General features: G+C 44.7%; 1 protein-coding gene across 3 annotated transcripts in view; it reads left to right on the plus strand.

The window, feature by feature from the left end:
• The window catches only part of ARMH3 (armadillo like helical domain containing 3), a 230,573-nt gene that overhangs the window by 7,592 nt on the left and 197,958 nt on the right, over positions 1-25,023 (plus strand). For all 3 annotated transcript variants that reach the window (XM_033184890.1, XM_033184899.1, XM_033184909.1), the window contains exons 2-4: positions 15,594-15,706; positions 21,333-21,389; positions 21,500-21,646. In XM_033184890.1, the coding sequence (XP_033040781.1) occupies positions 15,605-15,706; positions 21,333-21,389; positions 21,500-21,646 (306 nt within the window). In that variant the 5' untranslated portion in view covers positions 15,594-15,604. The remainder of the gene's footprint in view (positions 1-15,593; positions 15,707-21,332; positions 21,390-21,499; positions 21,647-25,023) is intronic.

A 25,023-nucleotide genomic window follows, 5' to 3' on the forward strand; every position in this document is an offset into this window, starting at 1 on the left:
CGCCCGGCCTAGACGGGGTTTCTCCATGTGAGCCAGGCTGGTCTGGAAGTCCTGACCTCAAGTGATCCACTTGCCTCAGCCTCCCAAAGTGCTGGGATTACAGGCGTGAGTCACTGTGCTAAGCCCTAGTTTTATTTTGGAGGTATAGAATCCTTGGAGTGACTAGCAGTGGAAATTCATTAAAATAGAAAGGGGTTATTTGCTTATCTTAGAGCCAGTCTTTTGGGTGGAATTGGGGGAACCTGTCCCATGCTACTGAAAGAAGCATGTGGAACAGTAGGATGTGATCTAGCAAGTGAGCTAAATACCTGGGGCTTTTAGAAAGGAAGAAAGAATGATGCCCACATTCTTCACAAAGAAAAAAAAAAAGAAAGTGGAAGGCATATTAGGAGATAGCTTGAAGGGCTGGGGCTTGGAGGTAGAAAAACTGCATTCTCTTAAGTTCTTATAGTGCTAATGTTTACCTCCAGGTAGTATGGGTAGGCCTTGCAGAAAGGCTTAGGGAGCAGGTAACTTTCGCTTAAAGGTTTTTAAAAAAACCCTTGTGTCTAGAGGAACTAGGGAATTTTTAGGAGATCAGGACAGGAGACTTACTGGAAAGTCAGGGTAGGAGACTATTTCTGGCTTGATATAAACATGTTCCCTCATCCGGGCACGGTGGCTCATGCCTGTAATCCCAGCACTTTGGAGGGCCGAGGCAGACGGATCACTTAAGATGAGTTCGAGACCAGCCTGACCAACTTGGTGAAGCCCTGTCTCTACAAAAAGTACTAAAATTAGCTGGGTGTGGTGGCATGCGCCTCTAGTCCCAGCTACTTGGGAGACTGAGGCAGGAGAATTGCTGGAACCCAGGAAGCGGAGGTTACAGTGAGCTGAAATCATGCCATTTCACGACCCTGGGTGACAGAGTGAGACCCTGTCTCAAAATGAAACAAAACAAAAATGTGTTGCTTCTTTTGTGTATTGGGTGAATGGCTCATGGTCAGATAATGGGAATATTTTATTTGACTTCGCCACAAGTCTTGGACAGATGGCTACATAAGACTTTCATCTCCATCACTAAGCATTGTGGATACTATAGTCAGTGTGTCTCGTAATGATCTTCTTTCACATATGGGGAAACGGGCTACAATCCCAAAGGAAATGTGATTTAATGCGGGGAGAATGAGATGTGGTAAGGTGAGTGTTGCTTCATGCCTTTTTCAGGGACTGCAGAGGTTTCATTCATTCTCTCAGTATTCTCTGTGTAGATACTCCTTCCTTTTCCAAGTCTGGTTTAAGGCTTGGATGAGTACCTCTTAAACTTTAATGGTCATCAGAATTACTTGGGGCAGGGTTTTTTTTTTAGATGGAGTCTTGCTCTGTCACCCAGGCTGGAGTGCAGTGATGCGATCTTGGCTCACTGCAAGCTCCGCCTCCCGGGTTCACGCCATTCTCCTGCCTCAGCCTCCTGAGTAGCTGGGACTACCAGCATCCGCCCCGACGCCCGGCTAATTTTTTGTATTTTTAGTAGAGACAGTTTCAGCGTGTTAGCCAGGATGGTCTCCTGACCTCGTGATCCGCCCACCTCGGCCTCCCAGAGTGCTGGGATTACAGGCGTGAGCCACCCCGCCAGGCCGGGGCAGGGTTTTTTAACCTCTTTGCTATTGACATATTGGGCTGGATAATTCTTTGTTGTGCGAGGCTGCCTCGAGTATTGTATGATGTTTAACAGCATCCCTGGCCTCTACCTAGTAGATGCCAGTAGTACCTCCTCTCCCAGTTGTGGCAATCAAAAATGTCTCCAGACATTGACAAATGTCCTGAGAGGCAAAGTTGCACCAGTTGAGATCACTGATCTGGAGTGATTTTTAAAAATGTAGACCCAAGCTAGGCACTGTGGCTTATGCCTGTAATCCCAGCACTTTGGGAGGCCAAGTGGGCAGATAACTTGAGCTCAGGAGTTTTGAGACCAGCCTGGGCAACATGGTGAAATCCCATTTCTACAAAAAAATGCAAAAATTAGCCAGGCGTGGTGGTGCATGCCTGTAGTCCCAGCTACTCGGGAGGCTGAAGTGGGAGGATCACTTGAGCCTGGGATGCAGAGGTTTCAGTGAGCCGAGATCATGCCACTGTACCCTAGCCTGGGTGACAGAGCATGTCTCTCAAAAAAAAAAAAAAAAAAAGTTTGGTTCAATAGAAGGGTAGGAAGGCTTAAGAGTTTACATATTTAGGAGGCACCCCAGGAGATTCTGAAATAGGTGATCACAACTCATCAGTATTAAAACATACTCTCTCCTAAGCTGAGGATTGTAGACTCTTACTTGACTTGTTTTCTATTTCTTTTTTTCTGTCCTGTTTTATAGTATCTTTCCATTCATTATCAAGTTTTGATGGAGAATTATCCTCAGAGCACTGACTATACTCAATTAAAATAGTGAAAAAAAATTAAAAATCCTCAAAGATAGTGGGAGAGTTTAAAAAAAGTATCAGTTAAGTCCTGTAGTGGACATTAGGGTGTTTAATCCTTAAAAAATTACCATATTGGATGTATCAATATGTCTATCAACTTGACTAGACACTCGGATTCTTCTCCAGTTTTTCCTTCCAAGTTTTCTGCCATTCCTGTGAATTTGTCTGTTTCTGTTTCACTTTACTATTACCTATATTTACAGACAGATGTATACGTCAGACAATTATCTTTTACTTTCTGCCGTGGCACCTTCACCCACTGACAAACTAGAGTGGTGACTACTCAAGATATCTGGACATTTCACAGTTTGTTCATTAAAGCCAATTAGTACATACTCCCTCTTACTCACCTAGAACCTCTTCACAGATTCTCTGTGGCCCTCAGCTTTGTTTATGTATAGATGACTCTGCTCCTGCTCATTCCTCTGCTATTTGAGATACAGTATAGCATAGTGGAGAAGAACAGGAACTCTAATATCAGGCTGCCTGGGTTTGAGTCCCTACGCTCACTTATCTGGACATATTTCATTTCTTTTCTTTTTTTTTTAAATGGAGTTTCGCTTGTTGCCCAGGCTGGAGTGCAATGGCGCAATCTCGGCTCACCACAACCTCTGCCTCCTGGGTTCAAGCGATTCTCCTGCCTTAGCCTCCCGAGTAGCTGAGATTACAGGCATGCGTCACCATGTATTTTTAGTAGAGATGGGGTTTCTTCATGTTGGTCAGGCTGGTCTTGAACTCCTAACCTCAGGTGATCTGCCCGCCTTGGCCTCCCAAAGTGCTGGGATTACAGGTGTGAGCCACCATGCCTGGTCCATCTTTTCTTTTCTCTCTTTCTCTCTCTTCTCTCTCTCTTTCTCTTTCTTTTCTTTTTCTCTCTCCCTCTCTCTCTCTCTTTCTCTCTTTCTTTCTTTCTTTTCCAGTTCATGCTTTAGTTTTCTCATTGTAAACTTTCTGAATCATAGGGTTGTTATGAGGATAAAATGAGTTAATATGTATAAAGTGCTTAGAACGGTGCCTGGTACATAATAAGAGCTAAATAGACTCTAGTTGTTATTTTATTTTTATTTTTCACTCTTGTAGCCCAGGCTGGAGTGCAGTGGTGCGATCTCATCTCACTGCAACCTCCACCACCTGAGTTCAAGCGATTCTCCTGCCTCAGCTCCTGAGTAGCTGGGATTACAGGCATGCACCACCATGCTCCACTAATTTTGTATTTTTAGTAGAGACGGGGTTTCACCATATTGGCCAGGCTGGTCTTGACCTCTTTTTTTTTTTTTGAGGCGGAGTCTCGCTCTGTCGCCCAGACTGGAGTGCAGTGGTCGGATCTCAGCTCACTGCAAGCTCCGCCTCCTGGGTTTACGCCATTCTCCTGCCTCCCCCTCCCGAGTAGCTGGGACTACAGGCGCCCGCCACTGCGCTCGGCTAGTTTTTTTTGTATTTTTTTAGTAGAGATGGGGTTTCACCGTGTTAGCCAGGATGGTCTCGATCTCCTGACCTCGTGATCCACCCGTCTCGGCCTCCCAAAATGCTGGGATTACAGGCTTGAACCACCGCGCCCGGCCTGGTCTTGACCTCTTGACCTCTGGTGACCTGCCTGCTTCAGCCTCCCAGGTGCTGGGATTATAGGTGTGAGCCACTGCACCTGGCCTGGTTGTTATTTTAGATAAGTGTCCTGAGTGTTCAAGCCGGGGGCCCTACTTACCTGCTCTGCATTGTTCTAGTGTTCTGCATTGGTTGTTAAATTTTCACATATATGAGGACACACATGTACTTTTTTTTAGATTAAGGAATATTTTACATAATGTGAAGTGTACAACTTAATGATATTTTAACATGTGTACTCATTTTTGTGACCTTCGCTTAGAGATTGAGTATATTTCCGGCACCTCAGAAGGCTTCCTTGTGCTACTTCCCAATCATCTCCCCACCTCTACTGTGTCATCATAGATTACTTCTGTCTTTTAAAAACTTCATGTAAATGGAATCATCAGGTTGTACTCTTTTGGTTTGGACATTTTTCTTTTTTTTTTTTTTTTTTTTTTGAGACGGAGTCTCGCTCAGTTGCCCAGGCTGGAGTGCAGTGGCGCGATCTCGGCTCACTGCAAGCTCCGCCTCCCGGGTTCACGCCATTCTCCTGCCTCAGCCTCCCAAGTAGCTGGGACTACAAGCGCTTGCCGCCACGCCCGGCTAATTTTTTTGCATTTTTAGTAGAGACGGGGTTTCACCATGTTAGCCAAGATGGTCTCCATCTCTTGACCTCTTGATTCGCCCGTCTTGGCCTCCCAAAGTGCTGGGATTACAGGCTTGAGCCACCGCGCCCGGCCGACATTTTTCATTAAATGTTTTCTTTTTTTTTCTGAGACGGAGTTTCACTCTTGTTGCCTAGGCTGGAGTGCAATGGCACAATCTCGGCTCACCTCACCCTCCGCCTCCTGGGTTCACATGATTCTCCTGCCTCAGCCTCTGGAGTAGCTGGGATTGTAGGAATCGCCACCATGCCCGTCTAATTGTTTGTAATTTTAGTAGAGACGGAGTTTCTCCATGATGGTCAGGCTGGTCTTGAACGCCAGACCTCAGGTGATCGCCTGCCTCAGCCTCCCAAAGTGCTGGGATTACAGGCGTGAGCCACTGCGCCTGGCCCTCATTCAGTATTTTCTTTTTCTTTTTTTTTTTTTTTTTTTGAGACGGAGTCTCGCTCTGTCGCCTGGACTGGAGTGCAGTGGCCAGATCTCAGCTCACTGCAAGCTCCGCCTCCCGGGTTTATGCCATTCTCCTGCCTCAGCCTCCCGAGTAGCTGGGACTACAGGCGCCCGCCACCTCGCCCGGCTAGTTTTTGTATTTTTAGTAGAGACGGGGTTTCACCGTGTTAGCCAGGATGGCCTCGATCTCCTGACCTCGTGATCCGCCCGTCTCGGCCTCCCAAAGTGCTGGGATTACAGGCTTGAGCCACCCTGCCCGGCTCATTCAGTATTTTCTATGTAACTTATTCACATTGCTTCATGTATCAGTAATGGGCTCTTGTAAATTTCTATATGGTATTCTATTATATGACTGTATCATAATTGTCCCATTTACTGCTGATGGATATTTGGATTCTTATATATTAAAAAAATTCACAAACACAAAAGACCCACTTTAATAAACTTTACAAAAACATTTCAGAAAAGGAATGTCTATGCTCTGTCTAGGCACGGTGGCATTTCTGTTTCCTGAACACGCCAAGTGCATTCAAATCCTGAGGTCTTTGCGCTTGCCATTCCGTCTATCTCGAACACTTTTCCCAAGATTTTTACTTGGCTGATTTCTTCCTGTTATTCCAGATCTTAGCCCAAGTGCCGCTTCCTCAAAGAGGCCTACTTTAATCCCAGATGAGAGTAGTCCCCTTTGCAATTTGTCTTCAGGGCCCTTACCACTGTCTCAGTTTATCTTATTTGTTGTCTGTTTCCCTTCTACTGGAATGAAAATTCTGTGAGAGAAGGGATCTTTTCTGTCTTGCTTACTGCTGTGTTCCTAGTGCCTGTGCCTAAAAGGTACTCAATGCATATTTGTCGAATGAATGAATGAATAAATGTCTGATCTCTACATATATTTTTTCCCCCTAAACTATTTACTTGTGTTTCTCTCTCTCTTTTTTTTTTTTTTATGAGACAAGGTCTGGCTCTGTTGCCAAGGCTGGATGCAGTGACATTAGCTCACTGCAACCTTTGCCTCCTGGGCGTAAGACATCCTCCTGTTTCAGTGTCCTGAGTATCTGTGATTACAGGCTTCTGCCATCACACCTGGCTACTTTTCATATTTTTAGTAGAGATGGGATTTTGCCATGTTGCCCAGGCTGGTCTCCAACTCCTGAGCTCATGTGATCTGCCCGTCTTGGCTTCCTAAAGTGCTGGGATTACAGGTATGAGCCACCATGCCTGGTGTGCACATTTACTTTTACTCATTTTCCTTCTTTCCCCTTCTTTTATTCTCTTCTTTTCCTTCTATACTGGTTGAAATATTTTAGGATGTTTACCTTAGCATCTAGCTATAGCATTGTTTTTGTTTGCCTCAATGTAAAGAGAGGGTGATACTTGGTGACAGTCCATTACAAATGTGAATGTAAGACTGGGTACAGTGGCTCTTGCCTGTAATTCTAGCACTTTGGGAGGCTGAGGCAGGTGGATTGCTTGAGTTTGAAACCAGCCAGGGCAACATGGCAAAATCCTATCTCTATAAAAAATACAAACATTAGCTGGTTGTGGTGGGGTATAGTTATAGCTACTTGGGAGGCTGAAGCGGGAGGATGGCTTGCGCCCAGGAGGTGGAGGTTGCAGTAAGCTCAGATCAGGTCACTGCATCCAGTCTGGACAACAGAGACAGACTCTATCTCATAAAAAAAAAAAAAAAAAAAAAAGGCTGGGCGTGGTGGCTCATGCCTGTAATCCCAGCACTTAGGGAGGCTGAGGCGGGCAGATCAGGAGGTCAGGAGATTTAGACCACCCTGGCTAACATGGTGAAACCTTGTCTCTACTAAAAATACAAAAATATTAGCCGGGCATGGTGGCAGGCGCCTGTAGTCCCAGCTACTCGGGAGGCTGATTCAGGAGAATGGTGTGAACCTGGGAGGCGGAGCTTACAGTGAGCCAAGATTGCGCTACCGCACTCCATCCTGGGTGAGGGAGTGAGACTCTGTCTCAAAAAAAAAAAAAAAGGCCGGGCGCGGTAGCTCAAGCCTGTAATCCCAGCACTTTGGGAGGCCGAGACAGGCGGATCACGAGGTCAGGAGATCGAGACCATCCTGGCGAACATGGTGAACCCCGTCTCTACTAAAAAATACAAAAAAACTAGCCGGGCGAGTTGGTGGGCGCCTGTAGTCCCAGCTACTCAGGAGGCTGAGGCAGGAGAATGGCGTGAACCCGGGAGGCGGAGCTTGCAGTGAGCCGAGATCCAGCCACTGCACTCCAGCCTAGGCGACAGAGCGAGACTCCGTCTCAAAAAAAAAAAAAAAAAAAAAAAGTTAACCTAGAACCCTAGAACTCTGGACTGTTAAATTTGAAAATGCACAGGGAGTGTTCCTTTGCTTCCTTCTACAGATTGGCAAATTGAGGCCCAGGAAAGGAAAAATAAAATTAGCATTATGGAATGATGCTTGGAAGACTTGGAACTAAAACTTAAGGCTTTGTTTTTTTTTTAGATGGAATTTCACTCTTGTTGTCCAGGCTAGAGTGCAATGGCACAATCTCAGCTCACTGCAACCTCCGTCTCCTGGGTTCGAGTGATTTCTCTGCCTCAGCCTGCCAAGTAGTTGGGATTACAGACATGCGCCACCACACCTGGCTAATTTTGTATTTTTAGTAGAGATGGGGTTTCACCATGTTGGTCAGGCTGGTCTCCAACTCCTGACTTTAAGTGATCCCTATGCCTTGGCCTCCCAAAGTGGTGGGATTACAGTCGTCAGCCATCATGCCCTGCCAAACCTAAGGCTTTTGATAGATTAACTGTGGTAACTCTGGAAATTAGGGTGAATTTCTATTAACTTCATTTTTTGGTACTAGAGTTGGCACTAGGCTCAAGAAGACAGTAAAATAAATGAATAACCAACTAGCTAAGTATAACTGGCATTCCTTGCTTATTAGACAGTTGAAGAATTTGGCTTTAGGTTTTAAAATCTTAACATTTGGCAACTTCATCCTGCAAGGATGTGAAATCGTGCATTTAAGAAGTGTGTGGCTGGATTGCTTAAGATACAGATCTCCTCCGACCCCTCCCTCCCAACCCCCAAGACACAGATCTTAAAAAGTTGTATCACACCTGTAATCTCAGCACTTTGGGAGACAGAGGCAGGCAGATTTGAGGTCAGGCGTTCAAGACCAGCTTGGCCAATATGGGGAAACACTGTCTCTACTAAAAAATACAAAAATTAGGCCGGGCACGGTGGCTCACGCCTGTAATCCTAGCACTTTGGGAGGCTCAGGCGGGCGGATCACGAGGTCAAGAGATCGAGACCATCCTGGCTAACATGGTGAAACCCTGTCTTTACTAAAAATACAAAAAAATTATTCGGGCGTGGTGTCGGGCGCCTGTAGTCCCAGCTACTCAGGAGGCTGAGGCAGGAGAATGGCGTGAACCCGGGAGGCGGAGCTTGCAGTGAGCCGAGATCCAGCCACTGCACTCCAGCCTAGGCGACAGAGCGAGACTCCGTCTCAAAAAAAAAAAAAAAAAAAAAAAAGTTAACCTAGAACCCTAGAACTCTGGACTGTTAAATTTGAAAATGCACAGGGAGTGTTCCTTTGCTTCCTTCTACAGATTGGCAAATTGAGGCCCAGGAAAGGAAAAATAAAATTAGCATTATGGAATGATGCTTGGAAGACTTGGAACTAAAACTTAAGGCTTGTTTTTTTTTTAGATGGAATTTCACTCTTGTTGTCCAGGCTAGAGTGCAATGGCACAATCTCAGCTCACTGCAACCTCCGTCTCCTGGGTTCGAGTGATTTCTCTGCCTCAGCCTGCCAAGTAGTTGGGATTACAGACATGCGCCACCACACCTGGCTAATTTTGTATTTTTAGTAGAGATGGGGTTTCACCATGTTGGTCAGGCTGGTCTCCAACTCCTGACTTTAAGTGATCCTATGCCTTGGCCTCCAAAGTGGTGGGATTACAGTCGTCAGCCATCATGCCCTGCCAAACCTAAGGCTTTTGATAGATTAACTGTGGTAACTCTGGAAATTAGGGTGAATTTCTATTAACTTCATTTTTTGGTACTAGAGTTGGCACTAGGCTCAAGAAGACAGTAAAATAAATGAATAACCAACTAGCTAAGTATAACTGGCATTCCTTGCTTATTAGACAGTTGAAGAATTTGGCTTTAGGTTTTAAAATCTTAACATTTGGCAACTTCATCCTGCAAGGATGTGAAATCGTGCATTTAAGAAGTGTGTGGCTGGATTGCTTAAGATACAGATCTCCTCCGACCCCTCCCTCCCAACCCCCAAGACACAGATCTTAAAAAGTTGTATCACACCTGTAATCTCAGCACTTTGGGAGACAGAGGCAGGCAGATTTGAGGTCAGGCGTTCAAGACCAGCTTGGCCAATATGGGGAAACACTGTCTCTACTAAAAAATACAAAAATTAGGCCGGGCACGGTGGCTCACGCCTGTAATCCTAGCACTTTGGGAGGCTCAGGCGGGCGGATCACGAGGTCAAGAGATCGAGACCATCCTGGCTAACATGGTGAAACCCTGTCTTTACTAAAAATACAAAAAAATTATTCGGGCGTGGTGTCGGGCGCCTGTAGTCCCAGCTACTTGGGAGGCTGAGGCAGGAGAGTGGCGTGAACCTGAGAGGCAGAGCTTGCAGTAAGCTGAGATGGTGCTGCTGCACTCCAGCCTGGGCAACAGAGTGAGACTCTGTCTCAAAAAAAAAAAAAAAAAAAAAAAATTAGCTGGGCGTGGTAACGCACACCTGTGGTCCCAGCTACTCACAAGGCTGAGGCACGAGAATCACTTAAACCCAGGAGGTGGAGGTTGCAGTGAGCTGAGATTGCACCACTGCACTCCATCCTGGGTGACACAGTGAGACTCTGTTTCAAAAAACAAAAAAAAGTTGTATGACTTGGATCTTCCAGAGAGAAGTTGGCAGCAGCTCATGTGGCTAACAGTCTTTCAGGTTTAGGAATAAAAGCCTTCATTGATTTACCATTCAGTTGAGGGAATTTGAAACCATTTGTAAGTTTGATAGTAGGTGAAATTAGTATTGAAAAGTTGCCTGATTCTTTTTTTTTTGAGACAGAGTCTTGCACTGTCGCCCAGGCTGGAGTGCAGTGGCATGATCTCGGCTCACTGCAAGCTCCACCTCCTGGGTTCACGCCATTCTCCTGCCTCAGCCTCCCGAGTAGCTGGGACTACAGGCACCTGCCACCACGCCCGGCTAATTTTTTGTATTTTGTTTAGTAGAGACGGGGTTTCACCGTGTTAGCCAGGATGGTCTCAATCTCCCAACCTCGTGATCTGCCTGCCTCGGCCTCCCAAAGTGCTAGGATTACAGGCGCCTGATTCTCTTTTTACAGTTTGTCTATGTCTTATTTCTGAGATAGTCTTAAAGCCTAAACTGACATTTCTGTGGGATTACTGTGCCTTTGCTGTATTTGCTTCTTTACCAGAAGGATTTAAAAGCTTGGATCAACAGAGGTCATAGCATAGTCATAGAATGTTTTTTTCTCTCCCTTATTATCCCATAGCGTTTTCTTTGTATTTCTACTCTATAAATTTCTCATGATTTGCTTTGCACTATGGGTTTTTATGTGTCTGTCTCTGCCAGTAGATTATGAGCTCCCAGAGAATCAGGTCTGGAGTTTCCCCTGTTTAATCTTATAGTGCCTGAACTAGGGCTTTAGGTGCTTTTTATATATTTGCAGTATTTCAGTGATGCTGAGAGAATCATTAGATAATAGTCTGGTTCAATCCTCTTGTTTTACTTGTGAGGGAACTGAGAGGCACAATGACTTGTCTGTGTCGCCAAGTTGGTTGGGAGACCTGTGTTCTAGTCTCATTTCTGCTGGTTGCTTGTTCCATTATGCCTTGTAGCTTCTCAGCTGATGCTGGTTCTCTCCTCTGGGAAGGAGGGGGATGGTTGTGAAATAGGAAAAAAGTGCTTGAGAATGTACAGATTATACTCACATTACTGATGTGCTGCAACTTTCTGCTCTACCAATCAGATATTTTACTTTTTCTTAGAGATGGAGTTTCCCTCTTGTTGCCCAGGCTGGAGTGCAGTGACACGATCGCAACCTGTACCTCCCAGGTTCAAGTGATTCTCCTGCCTCAGCCTCCTGAGTGGCTGGGATTACAGGCATGCACCACCATGCCTGGCTAATTTTGTATTTTTAGCAGAGATGGGGTTTCTCCGTGTTGGTCAGGCTGATCTCGAACTCCCAACCTCAGGTGATCCACCCGTCTTGGCCTCCCAAAGTGTTGGGATTACAGGCGTGAGCCACTGCGCCTGGCTGATATTTTTTTACTTTCAAAGTTAGGAGCATAGGCCGGGCGCGGTGGCTCAAGCCTGTAATCCCAGCACTTTTGGGAGGCCGAGACGGGCGGATCACGAGGTCAGGAGATCGAGACCATCCTGGCTAACACGGTGAAACCCCGTCTCTACTAAAAATACAAAAAAAAAAACTAGCCGGGCGAGGTGGCGGGCGCCTGTAGTCCAGCTACTCAGGAGGCTGAGGCAGGAGAATGGCGTAAACCCGGGAGGCGGAGCTTGCAGTGAGCTGAGATCCGGCCACTGCACTCCAGTCCAGGCAACAGAGCGAGACTCCGCCTCAAAACAAACAAACAAACAAAAAAACAAAGTTAGGAGCATAGGCTTAATTTCTGAGACCCAAAGATAAAAGTTTTGTTACAGTTCTATAGTTTTCCTAGTCTACCACCTTAGAAACTCCCTGGGTAGGAGTGCTGGCAGGAGGAGAAGACTTTATGTTGTCAGTTCTAGTCACATTTCAGGCAGCTTGGGTGGTAAATTCCAGTTGCCTGTGATGACAGAGAGTAATGAGTTGAGGCCTTGGCTGATTTTCCTGCTGCTCCAGATGGAAGGAGAATGATGAAAATAATTCAATTTCTTAGGAAATTGGTAGTTTGGATTGGAATTGTTTTTCCCTCCTCTCCTGTTCCCTTTGCTTATTAGAAAGTATTGATTCTGAAATAGAGAAAGTGAGTTTATTAGATTTAGGGTGGACATTGATTAGCTGTAACCCAATTATAAATCCTCAGAAGGGGTATTGTAAACATGTACTTTTCATGTCTGAGAACTTGTGGTTTCCACTCTTCCTGCTAATCAACTGGTTGAAGCTGAGCACAGGCAGGATCCGTATCCACTAAGTTTAGAATTGCATTGCTTTTGGGCCGGCGCGGTGGCTCAAGCCTGTAATCCCAGCACTTTGGGAGGCCGAGACGGGCGGATCACGAGGTCAGGAGATCGAGACCATCCTGGCTAACACGGTGAAACCCCGTCTCTACTAAAAATACAAAAAAAAAAACTAGCCGGGCGAGGTGGCGGGCGCCTGTAGTCCCAGCTACTCAGGAGGCTGAGGCAGGAGAATGGCGTAAACCCGGGAGGCGGAGCTTGCAGTGAGCTGAGATCCGGCCACTGCACTCCAGTCCAGGCAACAGAGCGAGACTCCGCCTCAAAACAAACAAACAAACAAAAAAACAAAGTTAGGAGCATAGGCTTAATTTCTGAGACCCAAAGATAAAAGTTTTGTTACAGTTCTATAGTTTTCCTAGTCTACCACCTTAGAAACTCCCTGGGTAGGAGTGCTGGCAGGAGGAGAAGACTTTATGTTGTCAGTTTCTAGTCACATTTCAGGCAGCTTGGGTGGTAAATTCCAGTTGCCTGTGATGACAGAGAGTAATGAGTTGAGGCCTTGGCTGATTTTCCTGCTGCTCCAGATGGAAGGAGAATGATGAAAATAATTCAATTTCTTAGGAAATTTGGTAGTTTGGATTGGAATTGTTTTTCCCTCCTCTCCTGTTCCCTTTGCTTATTAGAAAGTATTGATTCTGAAATAGAGAAAGTGAGTTTATTAGATTTAGGGTGGACATTGATTAGCTGTAACCCAATTATAAATCCTCAGAAGGGGTATTTGTAAACATGTACTTTTCATGTCTGAGAACTTGTGGTTTCCACTCTTCCTGCTAATCAACTGGTTGAAGCTGAGCACAGGCAGGATCCGTATCCACTAAGTTTAGAATTGCATTGCTTTTGGGCCGGGCGCGGTGGCTCAAGCCTGTAATCCCAGCACTTTGGGAGGCCGAGACGGGCGGATCACGAGGTCAGGAGATCGAGACCAGCCTGGCTAACATGGTGAAACCTCGTCTCTACTAAAAAAATACAAAAAACTAGCCGGGCGCGGTGGCGGGCGCCTGTAGTCCCAGCTACTCGGGAGGCTGAGGCCGGAGAATGGCCTAGACCTGGGAGGCGGAGCTTGCAGTGAGCTGAGATCCAGCCACTGCACTCCAGCCTGGGCGACAGAGCGAGACTCTGTCTCAAAAAAAAAAAAAATTGCATTGCTTTTGATTTATTCTAATAGGAATCTCTTGATTTCCAATTTATTTTTCCTGAATAAGGACATCTTCCTCTTGACAACATATTTAAAAAGACACAAGAAAGTTTTGAATGGAGGCTGTATTTCATGCTTTAAGGAAAAGCCATTATCAATATAATGTTAATTACCCCAAATAGTTTTCTCTTTTTGTTATTGTTATTGTTTTTTTTTAATCAGTTCCCTCTGGACCATAACAGAGTTTGAGGGCTAAATTAAGCCTCAATAGAGATAGTTCTTAGTAAAATTTTAGGTCAGGCTGGGGGCGGTGGCTCACACCTGTAATCCCAGCACTTTGGGAGCCTGAGGTAGGCAGATCACGAGGTCAGGAGTTTGAGAGCTGCCTGGCCAACATGGTGAAACCCTGTCTCTACTAAAGATACAAAAAATTAGCCAGGTGTGGTAGTATGCCCCTGTAATCCCAGCCACTCAGGAGGCTGCGGCAGGAGAATCACTTGAACCCGGGAGGCGGAGGTTTCACTGAGCTGAGATCGCACCATTGTACTCCAACCAGGGTGACAGGACAAGACTACATCTCAAAAAAAAAAAAAAGTCTAAAAATAAAATAAAAATATCTAGTTGGTGAAGTTTCCTGTGCTTTAGTGTATGCTCAAAGATGAATCTCCTCTTTTGGCTATATGTGTTAGAGAAGGACAATGTCTAAGATACAATCTTTTGTACTATTGGATGCATCTCTTCCTTAAACAAAATTTTGGTTTTGATCAGAAAGATAGTGCATATTTTCCAAAAGTCATTGATCAAAATTAGTTCTGCTGTGTTGGATTTGTCTGAAAGTAAAATCCGGCCCCTCCCTATCCCTCATACTTGTCATTGGATGAGACTAAGTTTCATATCTAGAGCACAGGATTTAAAGGAAAGAGAGGAACTTTGTTAATAATGAAAAGAACCTGGGAGGTGAAGGGAATATGTGTAAATTCTCAGTGAAGACCTGTGGGATTTCAGGTTCTCCATTGAAAAAAAAAAAAAACGAGAATTCCTTAAAGCAAGATGGGAACATTTGGGCATGATTCATGGAACTACTTTTATATAGAAGTGAAAAATACATTGGAGTTTCATCTGCAATAGTATTTTATATATATATATACACACACACACACACACAATTAAATTTGAAAGTAGTATATTACTCTATTCAGTTATTTTGAAATCAGATTTTTTTGGGCTCTTAGCTGCTGTTTTCTGCCTTGGGTCTCTTTCCAGAGGAATTTCTAAAGACAGTCAAGTGCAGTGTGATTTATGAGGCAGTGAAGGCCAAGTACTTTGCAGTGACGAGGACCTACTTACTTTGGGGAAATCAATGAAGCACATCAATCTGCAGCACACTTCCTGCCTTAATGGTCCAGCTCGATCAATATTTGAAATCTAACTTCACCATCAGTCTGTGGGCAGTGTGTGCTTTGCAGCCTTCCTTCCATCAACCTCAAATATATGGCCAGACCTATTACAGATGGAGCGAGTTACACCTTTGTGTTTGGTTTTGGATCTGCTTTAAGCCTTGTCCACTGGCACATTTTAAGGATGTAAAATGTATTGTGCTGTTGGCCAAGTAATGATTTAAACCTTGGCATTACCTAGTCAGGGAGGAGAGTGTTGGACAGATGTACAAGCTCTGTAGCATGGATGTTTATCAGTTATTTTTCCTAAACATTTTCTCATTAAGTGGTATGTCAGTGACTCCAGCACCTTGGAGAGCATTCTGCACTGACTGGCTTTCTTTTCTTTTCTAAGACTTACTTTTTTTAGAGCTGTTTTTAGGTTCACAGCAAAATTGAAAGGAGAGGGCAGAGATATCCCGTATGTCTGCTTCCTTCATATATACACTGCCTCCTCTATTAACAGCATCCCCTACTAGAGTGGCATTTGTTATAAATGATGAACTTGCATTCATATATTGTTACCACCCAAAGTCCACAGTTTACATTATAGTTCACTCTTGGTGTTGTATATTCAATGGGCTTGGACAAATGTATGACATATATCAGCCATTTGTATTATCATACTGAGTATTTTCACTATTCTAAAATGTGACTTTCTGTTCACAGATTCTCTAACCATGGCACAGGTAGAGAAACGTGGGGGTTTGCTCCGGAAATCTTCAGCCTCCAAAAAACCACTGAAGGAAAAAGTGGTGCTGATGTATGATGAGATCTTCATGGTAAGGCCTGCAGCCCTGTTGTGTACAGCTTGACTTTTTAGTTTCTTAGTTCAAGATGAGAAATACCCTTACCTCTGCCTGCTACCTTCAGGTTCCTTGGGGGATGGTTTGAGGGTTTGAGGGCAAAAATGAAAGCTCTCAGAGTAGAGATTATAATCATGTATTAATTAATATAGGTTGTTATTGTGTTGTCCTTATAGGTTGTTGCCATGAGCCAGGTAAAACAATTGAAAGGAGGGAGGAAGGCTGGGGAAGCTCCTTTTCTGAACATTTTAAAGAAAGACTTGCTCTCCTTATGATCTAACTTAGGACTCTCTTATCCTAGATGTCCCATGAAGTTTCTTTTGGACCTAGAATTCTATAATTCAGATACTTTTAAAGGATACATTATTATATTCCATCTCAAGTTGTTGGTAAATGAAATAATTACTTAGGAGTATCTCATTCTCCAGCTATATGGGATAACTGAGGAATTATTAGCAATTGGGTTGGGGATTTCTTTGGGTCTTCAGAACTGATTGAACATGGTCCAAGCCTATATTGTAAAATATACCCTATCAGGGGCTGGGTGCGGTAGCTCACGCCTGTAATCCCAGCACTTTGGGAGGCTGAGGAGGGTGGATCACAAGGTCAAAGTTTGAGACCAGCCTGACCAACATGGTGAAACCCCGTTTCTACTAAAAATACAAAAATTAGCTGGGCATGGTGGTGCACTTCTGTAATCCCAGCTATTCGGGAGGCTGAGGCACAAGAATCTCTTGAAGCCGGGAGGCGGAGGTTGCAGTGAGTTGAGATTGTGCCACTGCACTCCAGCCTGGGCAATAGAGTGAGACCCTGTCTCAAAAAAAAAAAAAAAATACCCTATGAGGGAAGATTAATTAGATATGCTACAGAGGTACCTGCCTTTTGAAATTCTGGTCATAAGTAGTATGCATAAAGTAGAATAATACTTACAAAAAGAATTACTGGCTGGGTGTGGTGGCTCATACCTGTAATTCTAGCACTTTGGGAGGCTGAGTGGGTGGATCTCTTGAGCTATGTTGCCCAGGCTGGTTCAAGAGCAACATGGACCAACATGGCAAAACCTCCTCTTTGCAAAAAAAAAAACCAAAAATTATCCAGGTGTGGTGGCATGTGCCTATAGTCCCAGCTCCTTGGGAGGCTGAAATGAGAGGATTGCTTAAGCCCAGGAGGTCAAGGCTACTGTGAGCCGTGATCACGCCACTGCATTCCAGCCTGGGCAAGAGAGTGAGACCCTATGTCAAAAGAAAAGAAAAGACCATGTATTGGGTTTCTGCTATGTGCCTGGAGTATTCTAAATGTATCACTAAATATAGAAGAGTTCTAATTCTGACAGGAATTCTGTGAGGGCACTGGTAGTACCCTCATTTAACAGATGAAGTTATTTGAGATCTCTTCTGGAAGGTGATGGAGCTGTGATTTGAACCCTGGTGCCTGACTGCAAAGCCATGGCTCAGAATAAATAATTCAGTCCACTAAAATACCTAACTTTGGCAAGCCTTGGAAACAGAGTGCAGAAGATTAATAAAGATTGCCCAGGCCAGTACAAGCAACTATACAGAGAAAATAAGTAGGTGCTAGGATCCTATTAAGATTCTTTTGGCCAGGAGTGGTGTCTCATGCCTGTAATTCCAGCACTTTGGGAGGCTGAGGCTGGCGAATCATGAGGTCAGGAGATTGAGACCATCCTGGCTAATATGGTGAAACTGCGTCTCTACTAAAGATACAAAAAATTAACCAGGCGTGGTGGCGGGCGCCTGTAGTCCCAACTACTGGGGAGGCTAAGGCAGGAGAATGGCATGAACACGGGAGGCGGAGCTTGCAGTGAGCCGAGATCGGGCCACTGCACTCCAGCCTGGTCGACAGAGTGAGACTCGTCTCAAAAAAAAAAAAAAAAGGATTCTTTCTTTGTTATGCAAGCTGGGTGTATATAATTCCTGATTTAGTGAGCTTTGGGGATAGGAAGTGCTAGTTCCATGAATTCCCTGAGTTTCATTTGTAGATAATACAATGATATTATAGAATTGTTAGGGTCAAACTGTGACCCCTGCTAGGAAGCAGGACTTGAGAGAAAGTGATAGAATCCATTAAGTGGCTGGGTGTGGTAGCTCACACCTGTAGTCCCAGCTATTCTGGGAGGCTGAGGTGCATGGATTGCTTGAGGCCAGGAGTTTGAGACCATCTCCGGCAACATATCGAGACCCCCATCTCTAACAACAAAATTAGGTGGGTGTAGTAGTATGCATCTGTAGTTTCAGCTAGTACCAGCTACTCCTAGCTACTATAGGAGGCTGAGGTGAGAGGATCACTTGAGCACAGGAGTTCAAGGCAGCAGCTAGCTATAATTGCACCATTGCACCCAGCCTGGGTGACAGAGTGAGAACTTGTCTCTAAAATAAGTAAATAAATAATATTTTATTTATTTATTTATTTATTTTGGACCAATAATTAATTTTAAAAAAAGAATTCACTAAATGAGGACGTTGTGAGAAGGCCAGAGATACTGCTTCTTTATGCCATTCTCAGTTAAAAATCCAGAAGAAGGTAGGCGTGGTGACTCACACCTGTAATCCCAGCAGTTTGTGAGGCCAGGGGGCGCAGATCACATGAGGTCAGGTGTTTGAGACCAGCCTGGCCAAGATGGTGAAACCCCATCTCTACTAAAAATGCAAAAATTAGCTGGGTGTGGTGATACATGCCTGTAATCCTAGCTATTTATGTGAGTCTGAGGCAGGAGAATTGCTTGCACCCAGGAGGCAGAGGTTGCAGTGAGCTGAGATCATGCCATTGCACTCCAGCCTGGGTGACAGAGCAACACTCCCATCTCAAAAAAAAGGAAAACAAAATCCAGAAGAGATTATTAATATTTTATTATTAGATCAGGACTTAACTACTGATGACATTAGTTACTGGTAGTAATTTTATGCTGTTTTATTTTAATTAATTAATCAATTATTTATTCATTTATTTTGAGATGGTGTCTTGCTCTGTTGCCCAGGCTGGAGAGTAGTGGCATGATCTTGGCTCACTGCAGCTTCTACCTCCTGGGTTCAAGCAGTTTTCCTGCCTTAGCCTCCCAAGTAATTGGGATTACAGGCGCATGCCACCATGCCTGGCTAATTTTTGTTTTGTTTTGTTTCTTTTTTGAGACTGCCTCTCGCTCTGTTGCCCAGGCTGGAGTGCAGTGGCATGATCACGGCTCACTGCAACCTCCACCTCCCGGGTTCAAGCAATTCTCCTGTCTCCTGAATAGCTGGGACTATAGGCACCTGCCACCACACCTGGCTAATTTTTTGTGTTTTTTATTTCACTGTGTTAGCCAGGATGGCCTCAATCTCCTAACCTCGTGATCCGGCCGTCTCGGCCTCGGCCTCCCAAAGTGGTGCGATTACAGGCGTGAGCCACTGTGCCCAGCCAGTTTTGTATTTTTAGCAGAGATGGGGTTTCACCATGTTGGCCCGGTTGGTCTTGAACTCTTGACCTCAGGTGACCCACCTGCCTCAGCCCTACAAAGTGTTGATATTACAGGCATGAGCCACTGTGCCTGGCCTATTTACTTATTTATTTTTATTATTTATTTATTTATTTTTGTTTTTGAGATGGAGTTTTGCTCTTGTTGCCCAGGGTGGAGTGCAATGGCGTGATCTCGGCTCTCCGCACCCTCTGCCTCCTGGGTTCAAGCGATTCTCCTGCCTCAGCCTCCCGAGTAGCTGGGATTACAGGCATGTACCACCATGCCCGGCTAATTTTGTATTTTGAGTACAGATGGGGTTACTCCATGTTAGTCAGGCTGGTCTTGAACTCCCGACTTCAGATGATCCCCCTGCCTCGGCCTCCCAAAGTGCTGCTGGGATTACAGGTGTGAGCCACCACGCCTGGCTTTATTTTTATTTTTTATTTACTTATCTCTCTGTCACCCAGGCTGGAGTGCAGTGGCGTGAGCTTGGGTCACTGCAACCTCCACCTCCTGGCTTCAAGCAATTCTCCTGCCTCAACCTCCCAAGTAACTGGGACTACAGGCCCATGCCACCATGCCTGGCTAATTTTTGTATTTTTAGTAGAGACGGGTTTTGCCATCTTGGCCAGGCTAGTCTTGAACTCCTGGCCTCAAGTGATCCGCCCACATTGGCCTTCCAAAGTGCTGAGATTACAGGCATGGGCCACTGTACTTGGCTGTCTCCTGGTAGTAGTTTTAAAAGGTGAACTTAAGGACAGGCACGGTGGCTCACGCCTGTAATCCCAGCACTTTGGGAGGTTGAGGCGGGCGGATCACGAGGCTGGGAGATTGAGACCATCCTGGCTAACACGGTGAAACCCCGTCTCTACTAAAAATACAAAAAAATTAGCCAAGTGTGGTGGCGGGCGCCTGTAGTCCCAGCTACTTGAGAGGCTGAGGCAGGAGAATGGTGTGAACCCGGGAGGTGGAGGTCGCAGTGAGTGGAGATTGCGCCACTGCACTCCAGCCTGGGCGACAGAGTGCGACTCTGTCTCAAAAAAAAAAAAAAAAAAAGGTCCACTGAAAATAAGGTGGTAGTGGGCTATTGACCTGCTTATTTTATGTCATTCTCCTTTCTTTAAAGTAGGGGTTCTCCTTTTCTTTTTTTTTTTTTTGAGATGGTGTCTCGCTCTGTTGCCCAGGCTGGAGTGCAGCAGTGCAATCTTGGCTCACTGCAAGCTCCGCCTCCTGGATTCATGCCATTCTCCTGCCTCAGCCTCCCAAGTAGCTGGGACTACAGGCATCCACCACCACGCCCGGCTAATTTTATGTATTTTTAGGAGAGATGGGATTTCATCATGTTAACCAGGATGGTCTTGATCTTGTGACCTCGTGGTCGGCCCACCTCAGCCTCCCAAAGTGCTGGAATTACAGGCGTGAGCCACCGCGCCTGGCCGAGGTTCTCTTTTTCTTATTTTACCCATTAACCAGCCGCCTCTGACTTCCTAGAATTTGTTTGAAAATTATTGCTAGGAAATTTTGGATTTTAGCATGATAATTTTGCTTACTCTTTGGATCAATTTAAATTAAGAAATTTAGAACACATTAAAAGCTCTGTACAGAAGACTAAATGCGTATGAAGGGCAAGTAGAAGCAGTCAACACAGCATGATGTAAAAACCACCGCAGTATTACTGAAGTGATCTGAATTCTGGCTCCTGCACTTGTGTAAGTCACTTAACTTTGTGGACTCTTTTCCTAAAATGGGAGGACGGTGATAATATCTATCCTTCCTGGCTCACTGGATTGTATTTCACGTATGTGAATAGGTTTGAAAACAACACTGTACCAATGCATGGGAGACATGTTGTGATGTGACTAACTTATTCTGATGTTTATGTTCATTTCTTGCTAGAAGATAAATATTTTAGGGAAGTTCTTTGAGCTACTATTTAACTTTTGGTGCAGAGAATATATATCCATGCACAGAGTTTTCCACTTGGGAAAGAAAACATGAAGAGATATTCTTCTTCTTTTTCCCCTTCTAGCAGTTTAGAATGACCAAGAATTTTCAAAGTTAATTTTGAAAACTCAGGTTGACTATATATAGTATTCTTAATGCTTTTGGTGTTAGCTGGGAAGGCCGAATGTGCTTATCTTCTGGTTTCAGACAGAGGACCCCAGTAAGTGCAGTCCTCGGTTTTGGGAGGAGCTCTTTCTCATGAAGGTAAGAGTTGGTGGCATCTGTGGAATTTCCTGGTAACTAAAATTGCCTTCTCATGTGTTCTAGGCACTGTGCTAAAAATGCATTCTGCCCCTTATTTGTTTCCTTGGTAGGTGAATTTAGAGTACCTAGAAGGCAAGCTGGAATCTCTGGATGGTGAGGAGTTGATGAAGATCAAGGACAATATTAATTGTCTATTCCAACACTGCATCCAGGCTCTGGGAGAGGAGCATCCGATTCGAGTTGTCAATGCATTGCAGGTACAAGGCTGGGAGACTGGGGAAGTCTTGTTTAACAGGAGAAAGGAATTGTAACACATCTGTTGGAACTGAGGAACCTAGAGTTGCTCTGAGGTATGAGGTTTTCTTTCTTATTTCTCTAAGTTACCAAATATTTATGCCATATTTGTTTAGCCATCTATTTATACAAATTGACACTTAGGAATAATCTTATCCATTTGTATAATTTGATCTAATGCTAAAGTAGATTGTTAGAATTCTTTTTTTTTGCTTGAGAAAGGGAAGAAATAGAGAGGAAGCTGAGGCAAGAATGATTAGTCTTTATCAAAAATCAGAAGACGGCTGGGCATGGTGGCTCACGCCTATAATCCCAGCATTTTGTAGGGCTGAGACGAGTTCACCTGAGGTCAGGAGTTCGAGACCAGCCTGGCCAACATGGTGAAACTCCACCTGTATTAGAAATAAAAAAATTAGCCAGGCATGGTGGTGGGTGCCTGTAATCCCAGCTATTCAGGAGGTTGAGGCAGGAGAATCATTTGAACCTAGGAGGCGGAGGTTGCAGTGAGCCGAGATTGTGCCCTGCACCCCAGCCTGGGCAACAGAGCGAGACTCCATCTCAAAAAAAAAAAAAAAAAAAAAGATTTTGAAAGGGTTCTGGAACTGTTCTTTATGTTAAGTGATAATCATAAGATTCATTCAACAACTATTTCTTGAATAATGTTATGTGCCAGGCCTTGGGCTGGGTGATGGAGATATACTACAGACTTCTTGAGGGAAGAGACTTTGAGAGTTTCATTCAGTAGTTTGTTTCCAGTGAGTAGAATGTTCCTTGTGCAGGGAGAGCAGTGCTTACCAAATAGTACTCCAGAAGTAGGTTCTTACTGAATGAATGGTGACAAAGTTTCTAAAATTTAGTCTAGTAAGTTTAGTATAGCCTAGATTGAGAGTACTTAGGGCAGTGATTGACAGGTTTAGAATATGAAGAATCCATGATGGGTTAAATAAGTTTATTGGAACTTGTGAGAGATTGGGTTTAAGTTTCTAACTTATGAGTTAGATCACTTTGCAAGCCCCAGTTTGCTCATCTGTAGAATAGCAATAATAATTACCTCTTGAGTTGATGTCCCAGAAAGATGGACCATGTTTATTCTATAGCTTCGTTAACCTTTGGCACAGTAAGTTCCACATTTTAAGTTGTAGTGTAGGGGCGCAATGAAAGTTGGAAGTTGTACTTCCAGTAATTACATAATTGCAGTGCTCATTGTGTGGGCATGAATTGTAAACTGTTTTATTTCAGTGGAAATAAGTTGACATTAAGCCACTTAGTGACCCATAAAATATTGAACATTGTTATAATAGCTAATACTTACTGAGCTCTACCAAAGTTCCAGGGACTAAGTACTTTACAGTATTATTTCACGTAGGCCTCATAATGCTCCTACAAGATGGATGCTATTATTATCGTTCCTACTTTACAGATGAGAAAACTGAGCCACTGGAAAGTTAACTAATGTGTGTGTCTAGGTTCTCACAGCTAGTAAGTAGTGGATGAGGATTATGAAGATTTTAAGATTTGAAGCAATTGGCTATTATATAGGGACTTCACTGTTGTAGTTACTAAAAATAATTATAAAAACTGTCAGCTAGGCGTGGTGGCTCACGCCTGTAATCCCAACACTTTGGGAGGCTGAGGAGGGCGGATCACTTGAGGTCAGGAGTTCAAGACCAGCCTGGCCAACATAGTGAAACCCTGTCTCTATTAAAAAACTACAAAAATTAGCTGGGCGTGGTGGTGAATATCTGTGACCCCAGCTACTAGGGAAACTGAGGCATGAGAATCACTTGAACCCAGGAGGTGGAGGTTGCAGTGAGCCAGGATCACTTGCGCCACTGCACTCCAGCCTGGGTGACAGAGTAAGACTCAGTCTCAAAAACAAAACAAAACAAAAACCTGTTAAACTGTAATATAAATGCCAAAAAATTATTATTATTATTATCTTTTTTTTTTTTTGAGACGGAGTCTCGCTCTGTCACCCAGGCCGGAGTGCAGTGGCCGGATCTCAGCTCACTGCAAGCTCCGCCTCCCGGGTTTACGCCATTCTTCTGCCTCAGCCTCCCAAGTAGCTGGGACCACAGGCGCCCGCCACCTCGCCCGGCTAGTTTTTTTGTGTGTGTGTCTTTTTAGTAGAGATGGGGTTTCACCATGTTAGCCAGGATAGTCTCGATCTCCTGACCTCGTGATCCGCCCGTCTCGGCCTCCCAAAGTGCTGGGATTACAGGCTTGAGCCACCATGCCCGGCCTGTTATTATTTTTGAGATGGAGTTTCACTCTTGTTGCCCAGGCTGGAGTGCAATAGAGCGATCTTGGCTCACTGCAACATCCGTCTCCTGGGTTCAAGCAATTCTCCTGTCTCAGCCTCCCAAGTAGTTGGGATTACAGGCGTGTGCCTCTGCATTTGGCTAATTTTTTGTATTTTTAACAGACTGGGTTTCACCATGTTGGCCAGGTTGGTCTCGAACTCCTGACCTCAGGTGATCCACTTGCGTCAGCCTCCCAAAGTGTTGGGATTATAGGCGTGAGCCACTGCGTCCAGCCCCAAAATTAATTTTAAATAAAGGAAAACTCCACCAATCCCATGATTGAACTCAAGAACTATTTTTTATTTTTATTTTTTGAGACGGAGTCTTGCTCTGTCACCCAGGCTGGAGTGCAGTGGCCGGATCTCAGCTCACTGCAAGCTCCGCCTCCCGGGTTTGCACCATTCTCCTGCCTCAGCCTCCCTAGTGGCTGGGACTACAGGCACCCGCCACCTTGCCCGGCTAATTTTTTGTATTTTTTTAGTAGAGATGGGGTTTCACCGTGTTAGCCAGGATGGTCTCGATCTCTTGACCTTGTGATCCGCCCGTCTTGGCCTCCCAAAGTGCTGGATTACAGGCTTGAGCCACCGCGCCCAGCCTCAAGAACTATTTTTAATCTTTGAATATCACCTCCCTGTCTGCCTTATAATTTTTAAAAACAAGATGACAAGAAAATAAAAAATGAGGATGACAGTAGTCTCAGTTACTGTTCCTCTTTTATTTGCTGGATTTTGCACATGTTGAGACTCAGACTGGGCTGGGCGCAGTGGCTCACATTTCTTTTTTTTTTTTTTTTTTTTTTTTGAGACAGAGTCTCGCTCTGTCGCCCAGGCTGGAGTGCAGTGGCCGGATCTCAGCTCACTGCAAGCTCCGCCTCCCGGGTTTATGCCATTCTCTCGCCTCAGCCTCCCGAGTAGCTGGAACTACAGGCGCCCGCCACATCGCCCGGCTAATTTTTTGTATTTTTTTTTTAGTAGAGACGGGGTTTCACCATGTTAGCCAGGATGGTCTCGATCTCCTGACCTCGTGATCCACCCGTC

Source organism: Trachypithecus francoisi, unplaced genomic scaffold (genome assembly GCF_009764315.1).
Source record: "Trachypithecus francoisi isolate TF-2019V2 unplaced genomic scaffold, Tfra_2.0 Contig01579, whole genome shotgun sequence".
NCBI lineage: Eukaryota > Metazoa > Chordata > Mammalia > Primates > Cercopithecidae > Trachypithecus > Trachypithecus francoisi.